This window comes from Podarcis raffonei, chromosome 10, assembly GCF_027172205.1.
Source record: "Podarcis raffonei isolate rPodRaf1 chromosome 10, rPodRaf1.pri, whole genome shotgun sequence".
NCBI lineage: Eukaryota > Metazoa > Chordata > Lepidosauria > Squamata > Lacertidae > Podarcis > Podarcis raffonei.
The window spans coordinates 49,252,622-49,265,922 of record NC_070611.1 but is presented as its reverse complement, the minus strand read 5'-3'; the positions used below and the strand labels follow the sequence as shown (position 1 = coordinate 49,265,922).

Sequence of the window (13,301 nt, the reverse complement as noted above, 5' to 3'; positions counted from 1 at the left end):
AGACATAGTTTTTAGTGCTACATGTGCCAATGGGAGCTTGTTCCCCTTCTCCTCTAATGCAGCCTGGTGAAACATTTTGCCAGTGTTTACTTTTCAGTTTTGCAGAATCCTGGCTCGTTATGAATGAACTAGATATCCTGGTTTAGAACAATTTATTGTCAGTTTCAAAACAAGCCAACTTCAAACCACAGGCTGAGAAGCCAGCTTCTTTATCCAGAGTTTGTTTTAAACCAGGACCTCTGGTTTTAAAGAGTCACTGAAGAGACAGAATAAAAAAAAGTGATGCCTTTAGGCCCAGAGATTGTCTGCATGCAAAATATGTGCAGCCGCTGTGCCACGGGTCCTTTCCTTCCATGTGCCCTAACCCTGTAGGTTCATCCTGCCGAGTTCTAAATTTGCAGCAGAGTTTTGGTTAGGCATGGGACCCCTTTTTCATTTCAATTCTCCAGACCAAATGGTAGGCGAGAAATGAGGTTTAAGTATTTATAAATAAAGCAAGAGGGCTAAAGTGTATCCCTTGCAAAGAGCATCAGTTGCTGGAAAGGTGTCTCCCCAGGAAGCACAAGTGCCGTGACTGTGGCAGGAAGAAGGCTATTCTGTCCATCTGCTAAAGAGCAAGAGAATATAGATAAGAGACGGACTCTTTCCAGTTTGGTCTGCTGGAAGTGTGTAGGGGTGCAATAAAGTGCAGATAATTTTTCTACCTACTCTTACATTTTTTTAAAAAAATAGGATATTACAAATACAATCACAATAGAAAATAAAAATTCATCACAACTGAATTAAGGGAGCTTTCTAACTGGGTGTAGTGCAACAGGAGAGATATTTTGTTAAGAGTGCAGGAATTCTTCTTCCTTTCAAGGGCAAGCTGGCACACAAGAATGCCAGTTCTGCAGAACAAGTTGATGACTGTGGCAGCAGTGCATTTTGTCAAACATGGAATGAAAGAATCCAGGTCTAGCTGCTCATCCTTAGCAGAGTCTTGAGACATCCCCCTTCTCTCCTGGATACAATAATATCTCCCTGCATTAGACATTAGCAGCATTCCTTTAGCCAATACTACCGAACTGATTGTAAAGTCATGCACATACTGAATCTGCAAGGATATGCAAGGACAAAACAACACATAGCATCCATAACCAACGACTTCTGCTGTGGACCACCACAAAACATGCAGTCAGGAATAATATTTCGTGACAAGTCATCTGTGCAATCCCCTTTTCTCCCTTGCGACAAGCTAGAGACTGGCCCCTACAGCAGAAATGCAACACCATCAGCAGGCTATAACAGTGAGCAGGAGCGACAGGATGCCTCAGCATTACCCAGTTTCAGCCCTCACTTATCCTGTAAAGGACTCTGCTCTTCATAAATTACAACAGATCTACACAAGTCTTTGGCAAGTCATGGTCCCCCATAAAGGAATGGGCAGGAATCCAAGTCAAGTATACGCAGTGGAAGCTGGAGCCCCAGGAGAGGTCTATGTCATGGTACCATGACCACAATCCTTGTGGTTTCTGATGCAGTCTAAGGAAGGCTAAAGTTCATCCTTGGTGCTTATGAGATGCTGCAGCTGGTGGTTTGGTATCATGTGATCTTCCAACAGAGGATTGTGTGACTGTGTACTGCCAGTTTCCCGCTCATCTGGGGAGTCCACAGCAGTGTAGTCTTCAAGCAGTCCTGCTTCTACTCCATGACGACTAAGCCTCTCATTACCCATGAGCCCTTGCATTCTCATGTATCCCTGCTGGCAGAAGGGAGGCAATTTCTGACGCGTGAGGGCGAACAGGAAGCAGGATTCTAAACAAAAGGGGGAAATGTTCCACATTAACATCCTAATGAGTGTTACCATCCTTATGAACTTTTAAATTAAAAAATTCCAGCCTGAACCTACAAATCAAAGAGATTGGTAATATGAATATTTTCCACCAACACTGATTAAATTTCTCTACAGTGGTACCTCAGGTTACATACGCTTCAGGTTACAGACTCCACTAACCCAGAAATAATGCTTCAGGTTAAGAACTTTGCTTCAGGGTGAGAACAGAAATCGTGCTCCGGCGGCGCGACGGCAGCAGGAGGCCCCATTAGCTAAAGTGGTGCTTCAGGTTAAGAACAGTTTCAGGTTAAGAACGGACCTCCGGAACGAATTAAGTACTTAACCTGAGGTACCACTGTATTTAACTTACAAGTTGGGGCAGGGGGAGTTTGGTGGTTACTTCCTAAGCAGAAAACACTAAAGGCTAAATGGCTTAGGGGAAGGAGCTGTATCTCAGTGGTAAGAGAAGACACCAGATTCAAACCCTGATATTCCCTTAGTTGTTAACTGGCTCCCCTCCACCGCCTCCTTTTTTTTTGCCTCACCCCACTACACAGTGGTTTCCAGTCAACCAGTCCGCAGGTTACCTGCATAGAATCTGCGCAGGTCCGTTTCCAAGCAATTCTCCAAGAACCGTCTCAGCGGGAGGATGTGGGCATTTGGAGCGGTCCAGTCTGTCAGAAAGTCCTCCACAATGTGATGGATGGCATCTGGGCGGGGCAAGGGCCAGTCTGGTGGGCAGAGCCTCATTTCACGCTCTGTTGGGAGAGTCGTTGGGAGCGCCAAACATAAAAGTACATTCAGGATAAAGAATCGAGGGCGAGTAGGCAGGACAGGAGGAATGGAGAAAGTTAACAAAAGAGGAAGACAGCAATGGAGGCATCACTTCAAAAAGCAGCAGGAAAGAACTGAAGGAGATGGGGCCGGGTGGGGTGGGGTGGGAAGACATGGTGGCCCAGATGTTTCCCAAGCCTGACTCAAGGTTTCTAACATTCTCCCCCAAAATGGTTAGAGAGACACAGCAATGAAAAGCAGGAATGCTTGCAGGAAGAACTGAAAACCCACTTTGCTTACCGGTAGGGAGGCGTTTATAGTAATAAATGACAGGATGCAGGAAATTGGACTGCCAAGCATGGCGGGCTTCACCCACAGCGCGGTTGTAATAGAAGACGTCCTTGTCAGGCCCAGAAAAATTCTTCCCATACTCCATCACAATGACAAAAAGCCCATTCTGAACTTTTTTCCCCGTGCGCCATTCCAGGTCTTGCAGGACCCCAACCGGATACTCCTCCAGGTACTCAAATTCTGTGGCATTCCTAGGCACAACCAGAACAAATAGTCTTGGGCTCACTTAGCAGATGCTGGTGGGCTCAGAGGACTAGATAAGACTGCACTTCCACCCAGGAATACTGGCTTCACAGCTTGCTGGTGGTCCTAGACCTCGCTTTACTCTTAGCAATGACTACTATCCAATGACTACTATGCTCCACCTCAATGGCCAAAGGCTTAAGGCTTCTGGATCCCAGTTGATGGAAACCACAGGAGGTGAGAGCGCTCTTGTGCTTGAATCTTCCTTATGCTTTTCCCACAAGAATCTGGTTGGCCACTGGGGGAATAGGATGCTGGTCCAGACTGACCACTGGTCTGATCCAGGATGTTCTGCTTGTGTTCTTATTCTAGGATTGTCTAGAAGGCTGGTACAATGTGCCTTCTGCTAGAAGAGATATCTGAATAATTTCATTCATGCCTTAATGACCATGTGAGGCTGCCCATGCGAAAGGGTTGTAGCTCAGAGGCAGAGCACATGAAATCTCAAGGTAAGGCTGGCAGTCAGGGCAGGCAGTACTGAGTAGACAAGACAGTCTCACTCAAGGCCACAGTATAAGATAGCTTGAAAAATTGCAGCTGCTACCATCCTATTCATGTTGGGTAGGAGTTGGCAGAGTCATATTACACCTGCTCTGAAACACCTCCTGGGCCCAATTCCAGGTGCTGGCTTAGTCCTATGCTGTCTGGGTCCCTGGTACTGCAAGGACCTGCCTATTCCAAATGAACTATCCTGAAATGCTGGGATGGGAAACCCCTGGTTCTCCAGATGTTGCTGGATCACAGCTCCCATCTTCCACTGACTATGCTGGCTGGGCTTGATGGGAGCTAGAGTTCAAGAACCTCTGGAAGGCATCAAATTGGCTGCTTCTGGGTTAACAACAGCCAAGGCAGCCCTGCTTCAGGTCCCATCCATCACACCCAGAGGTCAGACTGGCCCCCACAAGAAGGATGGGCCTTCTTGATTGCCAGAGCTTTAGAACACTATTTCATGGGATGTGTGTTTGGCTCCCTTCCTCCTGGATTCCCGGAATGTATTGAGGCTGCAAAGCAAGGAATGGAAGAGGGAATGGAATTGTGCTGCTAGGATATATTTCTAGGGGCCACAGGAAGGAAACGAAGGGAGTGCTACTCACTCACTCTTTTAGCAGAATGACATCCGCTAGCACACTGAACATCTGATAGAGCCCAGATGCCTCATTCACTCGCTTGACAATGGCATTCGTTAGCTGCATAATGGGGTAGAGGGAGGATGGCCAGGGGACTCCGTGGTGACGGACTTCTAATAAGCGATGAACTACGCGAGCTGCGAGAGGTGGGTAGGAAAAGAGAGAGAGAGAGATTACTTTAAAATGTACTTACAAGCTAAGGAGAAAGGAGGACATAAAATGCTGGTTACTCTTCATTCACTATTGTAAATGGTAACATAATTTTAACTGGAACCAGGGGTAAGGAGTCTGGCCCCACCCCCAATGATGTGGGACCACAACTCCCATCCTCACTGACCATAGGTCAACATCTGGAGGGCCAAAAATTTCTCAACTGATATAAAGAGGTAAAGGCCTCTCATCTTGTAATGATCTTCATGCAATGTCCTCTACTGCTCCAGAGGCAGGTGAGAACTGTTAACAGTGGAACGTGGACTGCTTTGGTAGGTGGTGGACTCTCATTTGCTGGAGTTCTGTAAGCAGAGGTCACTTCTCAGGGATGCTGCAGTTGTAAGATTCCTGCACTGTGCAGGGGGTTGAATTAAAGGACGTCCAAGGTCCCTTCCAACTCTAAAATTATATATATATAAAAAATTTCCACAAACTCCACATAAAGTTGCAATACATAATTAATTTTCCCAGCTCTAACATTCTATGGTCCTATGTTATTTCCCTTTATTTATAGTAGCATTTCTGTTGCTAGTACGCTTTGGAAACAACAACAGTCTGCATCTGTACTGATATTGTTTTTCAGGCATTTTCGTTGTTTTATTGCTTGTGTGTTTGCTGACCTAGCCTCCTTTGGGGGGAAGGGCGGAATGTTAATTTTCATAATAAAGACAATAACAAGTGTCGCGTTGTTCAATTCAGTTACCAAAACTAATAATAATAAAAAGAAGAGAAACACCCCATACCAGAGCAGCTTCAGTGCTGGGCTGGCTGGTTGACGTTGGCTTTCTCCACAACCCACTCCTGTCTCCAAGCTCACCTGTGTATCGGAACCCGTGAATGAAGCCTCCAGCAGATTTCCTGAAGTCAACTGAGTGGCTTGCGGTTCCCAGAACAAAAAGGCCCCGGGTGGCTTTGGCTTCGTAGCTGGGCTTGATCAGAGGATACTTCTTCTTACTGCCTTTGCCTTGTATCAGCCCCACAGACCTGTGTGGGGTGGGGGAAGGGCAAATGGAGACAGTCGAGGCTGAGATAAGGTTATGGGTGTGTCTGAAAGGATCTCAGCCAAAGTCCAAACCAGAACTTTTCAGCTATGCCCCCTGCCCAGCCCCCACGCCCCCTGGTCTCATGCATCCTCCCTGTCACTTTGGGCCCAGGCCTATCTCACTTGTTGAATATGGAGAAGTCGAATTTCCAGCCGAGGCAGCCAATGGCGCGGTCGTAAGGTGCTCGAGTGGCAAAGTTGTCCAGCTCGTCCTGAGGGAGGAGGATGGACTCTGCTTCGCTGCTGTTGCTGTTCTCCAGGTAGAAGCGGAGGGTGATGTGCAGCTTTCCTTTCTTATCCTTGACGAGAACCAAGTCTTCCAAGTCACCTTCCAGAAGCCCATCCAGGGACTTCAGCTGATACGTGTCCAGGAGGCCGTTGTTAATGGCTCTAAGGAAGGGAGCGTTTATTGGTTACATAAATTTAAAAATGGCTCCACGTTCAGAGAATTTCCAAGTGGAGTACAGTGGTACCTCGGGTTAAGTACTTAATTCGTTCCGGAGGTCCGTTCTTAACCTGAAACTGTTCTTCACTTGAAGCACCACTTTAGCTAATGGGGCCTCCTGCTGCCGCCACGCCGCCGGAGCACGATTTCTGCTCTCATCCTGAAGCAAAGTTCTTAACCCAAGGTATTTTTTCTGGGTTAGCGGAGTCTGTAACCTGAAGCGTATGTAACCCGAGGTACCACTGTACAGATAACGGGAGCTGAGAATCCAAGAGTCGTAGGGTCACAAGACAGATGGGATTTAGCGCTCTGCATGTCAACTATGGAAATATCATTGCCAGCCAGCGTAGAGAACCTGGTATAAGGCATGCCTTCTATATAGTCATGTTCTGTATTGGTTTTAATAATGCTGGGGAGGAGAAAGTCCAAAACTTGGTTGACAGCATTTATTGTGTGTTCTTTTGAGAACACAATGGAAAGGCACTTAAGAAATGTAAGAGAACAGTGACTTGTAGAAGACCTGAGGATAAACAGTGAGGATAAACGCATAATTGATTTTACTCTTGTTTTTAACCTTTTTTTTGGGGGGGGTAGTCACTTTTAGTTCACATTTCAGAAAGTAGCTCATCTGTTCTGGACTACTATTCCCATCAGCCTTAGCCAGCACTGTGCTGACTAGGGCTGAAGGGAACTGTAGTCCAGAACAGCTGGAGAGCACCAGGTTAGGAAAGGCTGGCTGGCTTTGGGAGAGTCCTGGGAGCCAGCATTAAGGGGCCTAGCATGCTGGGCATTACCCATGCCTCTCTTAAATGACGTTAAATGATGCTTTCCCCCCAGCTTTTATGGCACCCCTGGATGTTTAGTTGTCACTTCTCATTGACAAAAGGTTCTTACCTCAAATCTCCAACATAGTGAGTGGCCCAGGAAAGGCGAACACGAGAGCGGCCCACCATGTGCACGAAATTGGTGACGCCCAAAATGTTCTCCGCTGTCTCAAAGGCAGAGTTTCCTCGGCCCAAGATCAGTACAGATTGGCCAACGAAGTCTTCTGGATCGATGGACACAGACTCATAGCCTTCGACGTATTCTGAACCGGGGAAGTTCACTTTGTTAGGAACCCACGTTCCCGTAGCTACCAACAGGACACTGAAACATATAGTAAGGATTTCGATCAGGCTTGCTGAATGCAATCCAGAAGATCTGTTCCAATTTCCAAAGCTATCACAGGCTAGACAGCAGGGCTGGGGAAGCTGTGGCCCTCCATATGTCATTGGACTCCAATTCCCATCATTGCTGACACTGGCCGTGTCATCTGGGGCTGATGGGAGTTGGAGTCCAAGAAGATCTGGAGGGCTGTAGGTTCTATAGGAAATTACACTTTCACAATCAGGCCCAATCGGAGCTGTGCCATGTGAACATTTCCCTCCTCTAAGTAGGTTTTCTTCATGACTCACCTGCATTTATAAAACTGAGCATTCTGGTCAGTTAGGATGAAGAAATGACCATTCCATGCCTTAATGTCCTTTTCCAGCATCACACGGGTGATGGACGTGTTGTAACGCACCTGGAGGTCCAGCATGGAAGCAAAGTCCCCCAGGTAACGCACCATGGCATCAGCGTCTGGGAAAAAGTCCTTGGAGTAGTGTCGAAAGAGCAGCCGGCGGTTGTGGCTGAGTAGCGAGTTCCAGTCATGGCGAAGGTTGAACTCACTGTTGGATTTGCCAGTGTAACGCTTGTTGACGCTAATAAGCTTCCGGTGGCGTGGATACAGGGCAAAGAAGCTCCCGGGCGCATGGCTGCGTTCAAAGACCACATAGTCTCGGCCTGCATGTTGGAGGAAATACGCCATCTGCAAGCCCGCCGGGCCAGCCCCAATGACACAGTAGTCATGGTATAGGGCATCAGTAGCCCTGCAGGAGGCCAAACTGAAGGCAAAGATTAACAGAAGTTCTTGCACACACTTCGAAGGAGATGGCATCATACTAGTGGCCAACAGGGTGAAATCTATTCAAGGCAATTCTAAGAGCTGAAAAGACTCAAGTTAAAATAAGTTCAATGAGAACTCCTAAGGGTGCTTAATTATTTGGAACTAGGATGATATACATCATAGGCTCAGCTTTGTGTCTCGTCTCCTCTCCAAGGTGCTGCAGCCCAGACCACAAAGTGGGATATACAAGTAGCAGTCACATCAGTATCTTCTGCTGAGGAACCATATTCCAGCCACAAACAGGAGCTACAAGGGTGAGAAGATAGGCAAGTGTCCTATTTGAAAATCATTTCTGCTCCACACCACTGCAAATCATACTGCCCTGAAAGCTCACACTTCCAAAGCAAAGTTTCACCCTTCTAGACCTGTTTTGTCAGGTCTTTGCTCAACAAATAGTTTTGTGCTGTGAGTGATTGAGCATGTGTTAGATATGCTATTGACTCCAACCCCCATTAGCTCCATCCTATATGGCCAATGCTCAGGGATGATAGGCGTTGTAACTGTGGCAACACCTAGAGGGGCACAGGTTTCCCATCCCTCTTCTACAGGGATGAATCAAGACAGGAGGGGATGGTGACAAAGCCTGAGAACCACCCACAAAAGGCCACTATACATGTTACAAAATGAGCTTGCATACTCTGATACACCTCACATATGGTATCTTTTGTGACACATGAGTGCAACACATATGGCCTATAGAGGCCCGCTACCTGGGCCCCTATGGAATATATTGTTACCATATCAATCAGCTTTATTTCCTTTCTGCATTCACTGTCATGTACAGCAACCATTCCATCAGGCTGCAAGAGAGGGAGAGAGATGGGACCGCAGGGCCTCTCGCTGGCCTAGGCTGAAAGACAAGCAGTTTTTGGCTCCTCTCCACATTTTTCCATTTCTGCTGTTCGCTACAAAATCTCTAACTACCAGTGAGTGCATTCCTCTTTTAAAGTGCTGCCCTTTGCCACCATGTCCCTAGTTCCCATGACAAGGAGTTCTTTCTTTCTTTCATTTTGGTACTGCCAAATGTAGAGATAGAATGGTATGTTCTCTTGTCACCATGTGTATTTCACAAGCCCATAACTTCACTTGTTTTGGGATTAATGCCACACGTGACCCTGGATAAAATGACCATTTACTATGTTATTGCAGTATATAATGGGGGTTATCTGTGGGGATAATTTTCAGCAGGATGATACACAGAATGGCAAGATAAAAACGATGACAGTGTTCCTGCTACTTTAATGAGTTGTGTGGCCCAAACATGGGGAACTGTTTTCCCTCCAGATGTTGCTGATGGGCATTGCAGTTCAGCAACATCTGGTGGGCCAAAGGTCCCCCCCCCCGACATAGATGTTGAAATTTCAGCTTACGAAATTGTTCATAAGGACACAAAAACGTGCTTTACATAACAGACAAGAGAACTCATCCTGATTCCATTCTGGCTCAATTCCTTCCACTCTGAGCAGCAGTAACTGCTGGATGGCATTGAACTGGAGATCTTCCATCCTACCACTGAGTGCTCCGTAAATCTGTATTTGTCATATAAATACCATTCTGAGTCTCGGAGGCTAACTTTTAAGAAGTGTGCGTATGTACGAATGACAGTGCTTGAATGGAAAGCAAAAAAGAGCCATTTTCAACGGAACTTACGTTCGGCTATTGCATTCATGTTGCAGATGCAGGAATGTTCATGCAACACCCTGGAACAGATATGAAGGAAGAAGGAAGGCAACAACATAATCCTTCTGCTGAAGAAGCGAACACATCATCCCTGGGGAACAGGAACAACTCTTATCCTGCTTGTGGAGCTCACTGCACTGCTTATTTCCCCTCAGGGAGAAGAGAAGCTAGCCAAGGAGAATTGGATATAAGCCTAAATGCTAGGCCAATGGTTAAGGGACCTGCACATGTTACTGGGTTTCTGCTCCCCTCAGTCCTGGTCAGCACAGTCCATGGTCAGGGGCCTAAACCTGGTGGAACTCATCATTCAGCAGCGACATGAACCAACCTCATGGAAATGGGGCTGAAGCTTTTCCTCCCCCAGTAACCTGGCGCGCCTCCTAGAGGACGGCAAAGGGAATAGCACCAAGTGACCATTTCCCTCCGCCCAATGGGATGCGGGGCGAGGCTTAGCGGCGTGCCTGGTGCGTGACGTGCTGACGTACCTGGAGCGTCCGGCCGAAAGGAGGAGGCGATCAGGTAGGTCTCAGTGTCGTGCGGCTGCCCCGCAGCAGCGCGCGGCGGACCCTCGTCATAAGAATGCGTGCTGCTCTAGTCCTCCGAGTAAGGGCCGGGCCTTAAAGGATCGCAGCGATACGCTGTACCAGAGCGGCGCCCCTCCTTGTTCTCTGCTCCTCTTTACCCAGTCAAACCCGCTCGCTCGTGGTGCCCAATCCGGGCAGATTTGCCACGTGACTCCGGCGCCTCTCGAAGCGCGCGACGAAGCTTTCCGCGGCGCCTTCATTGAGGCGCCGCTAGAGCGATTTCCGGGTCACGTGCTGCGAGGGCGAAGCCGAATGGCGTCGCTTTTAAAGGGGCAGACGCCAAAATATCAAATGCGCTCCCCTCCCGCCACAAAAAAACCCCCAAAACGACGGAAGAGGCCCGTGGCACCCAAGATACGAACATATGTTCCTTTTAACCCTTAATATTAAGCTCACGGTGCAGTCGTGGTACCCTAAAAGACTGACACATGTATTCTGCTGCAAGAGACTTAATACATCATCTCCTCGGGAGTGCTATACACCTACTTAAGTAGGGGCCTTTCTTCCAGGTGTGTCTAGGATTCCAGCCTTTGCTATTTGGTCATTCACATTCTTTATAACTTAGTTCCTGGCAGTATCCTTTTAGAATCTAGAACTGACTTGTTTCTAGTGTTTAGGTGCTTTACATTTTACATCTATCCTCTCTCCCAGTATGTGAGGGTAGTGGTCAGAATTGACCTCAAAATTGTATTGCCAAACCATGGATTTAGGAAAAAGAAAACAATGTAAACCATGAAGCCAAAATGCCATGAATTAAAATAGGTCCAGATGCAGAAAGCCTGTTTGTGGCCGTTTCTTCTATTCAAAACTCCATGTCATGTCATTCATCTGATACAGCAGTCCATCTGATACAGCTACTCCTTCTCTGGCAATAAAATGCGATGCTGCTTCTTTCCATCCCCATAGCCTCGCTATGGCATTGCCATTGTTTTCATGTCCCAACTTCTTCACCATACCAACTCTTACGAGCCCATTCCCCAACCTCAGAGCTAAGAGAGCAATTCAGTCTGGGAAACATGCTGGAAACCCCATTCATGCACCCAATCTGTAGGTGACCGAGGCAGAATCCTATTCTCAGTTGAATCTCTAATATGGAGATAGAAACGTTAATGTGAAAGCCCAAGGATGCAATTAAACCCCAGAAACCTGAGCAATTGGCTGCTGCCATTTTCATTCCTACTTTCCAAAGTAGGAAGTTCAGGCCATTCTGTTGTGAGTTGTTGCTCTCAGTGCGATTTTGTGCAGGTTTAGTGGGGCTTACTACAAAGTAAGCATGCACAGCGTTGCAGTCTTTGGGTCACTAGGCAGTAAACAAAAAACTTCCCTTGCTGCTAAAGCAGCAAATGCTGCACCCACCAGTGGTGCATTGCTTCAGTGCTGTGAATTGCTAAAAAGGCAGAGTAATTACATTTGATTGGCAGGTGAAATGACTGGCTGTTTATTACTTGGGATGCGTTTTGGGGATCCAAGATGCTAATCAGCTAGGATCTGCGGCAGCAGGTAGCTAACCTCTTGACAATAAAAGAACACCCAGTTCTTTCAAGGAAACCTTGGTCTTTACACGTTCACCTCTCTGCAGCAGCTGGAAAGAGATTAAGTCCACGTGGGAGCTGTTGGAATATGATTAGAGAAAACCCTGCAGTACCCTCATCTAGCCAGGTCTGTTTGCCAAGGCCATTAATGAGCATCATACAGAGGTTCAAGCAATCACCCCCTTTGGCACTGCAGCACAAACATTCATTCATTTGACAGAGAGCTGGTTCTTGCACATGGCTTCAATTCAAGTCACACTTTAGGCTGTGGAAGATTACAAATGGTATCAATTAAATTACTAATGGTTGTAACTTTTAATAGTTGATGCATTTCAAAGGGCTTTGAAAATCTACCTGTTCCAAATGACTCTTAATGGATAGAGAGAGTGTGTTATAGTCAGGGAAGATTTGTAGCTCAACGGAAAAGCATGTTTTGTATGAAAAAGGTCCCAGATTCCAATCCCCAGCCTCTTTAGGGGCTGGGAATGTCTCTTTCCAGAAACCCTGGAGAGCCACTGCCAGTCAATATATAAAATACCGAGCTAGATGGGTGACTCTTCATGGGGTTGCTTTCTATGCAGTGCTGCTGTTTTAATGATAAAATCTCTGAATATTTTTTTATACGGGTTGAATGAATAATTTAATGTGGTTTCTTGCATTTTTGAACTTTTAAAAGTTGTTGGAGTGGGTTTTTTGCCTTTAATTTGTTCACCAGCTTGGTAAATAAGATAAACAAAATATTATTTTGCATTTCTACCCACATTCTCAAGAGAAGCACAGAGGAAGAGATTATGCCTAATTCATCAACTAGATAGGGCAGAAGTAGCTGCTAGTGGTATAAATTATTTCTTCTTTTGATGAGTCTTTAGTGTGAATGCCACTAAAAACAAATAGGTTCTTATGCTTTTTGCATTGAAGATCTGAGCCAGTAGTTTTAACATCATTTTCATTACATTGTTCCAGCTAGCCTGCTATCAAGCTTTGTGCACAATCCTATACTATCCCACTTCTCAACCTTTGTATAGCACAGTTAAAAAGATAGTTTTAAAGCTTTGCAACAGAGTGAGAAGAATTACAAATTACTTGTGCTTGCCTAAGAGCCAATCTACACATAGAGAAAAATCCCATGATACAGCTTTTCCTAGAGCCATGCCATTTAAAGACTGCTTGCTTCTGGAGGTTTCTTTAGCTTGAGTAATTTCCTATTAGCAGTGGGGACTCCCTGCATACGGAAAACAAGGGCAAAGAGAATGATTCCAGCCTAGGTTTCTCTATGGCATGCTAGTTTTCTATACTCTCTCGAATTCCCCCATAAGCGACTATTGAAATATTTATTTCCACACTTGCGGAGTGAAGTTGTTCAGTCCAGGGGACACTGAATCAGATGATTCTGCTACACATCAGCCTTAAAGTGGACAAGGCTGATCAGGTAATCATAAAATATTTTCTTTTCCAAATTTGCTTAGGGGCAATCTCACTACACATATTAATTATACAAAAAGGATAATGC

At 46.2% G+C, this 13,301-nt stretch overlaps 1 protein-coding gene across 2 annotated transcripts; it reads right to left on the bottom strand.

Annotated features, from left to right (window-relative positions):
- Positions 1-1,001: 1,001 nt before the first annotated feature.
- FOXRED2 (FAD dependent oxidoreductase domain containing 2) lies at positions 1,002-10,739 on the bottom strand. 2 transcript variants are annotated; one of them, XM_053405779.1, is made up of 9 exons: positions 10,161-10,739; positions 7,463-8,241; positions 6,903-7,154; positions 5,687-5,953; positions 5,339-5,505; positions 4,283-4,448; positions 2,891-3,132; positions 2,404-2,574; positions 1,002-1,797 (listed from the first exon to the last, which is right to left on the bottom strand). In XM_053405779.1, the coding sequence occupies exons 2-9, from the start codon at positions 7,987-7,989 to the stop codon at positions 1,535-1,537; spliced, it is 2,055 nt and encodes a 684-aa protein (XP_053261754.1). In that variant the 5' UTR covers positions 7,990-8,241; positions 10,161-10,739; the 3' UTR covers positions 1,002-1,534. The 2 variants fall into 2 exon arrangements, with proteins under 2 accessions (XP_053261754.1, XP_053261755.1); XM_053405780.1 differs by lacking the exon at positions 10,161-10,739 and adding an exon at positions 10,004-10,084.
- Between the last annotated feature and the right edge of the window lie 2,562 nt (positions 10,740-13,301).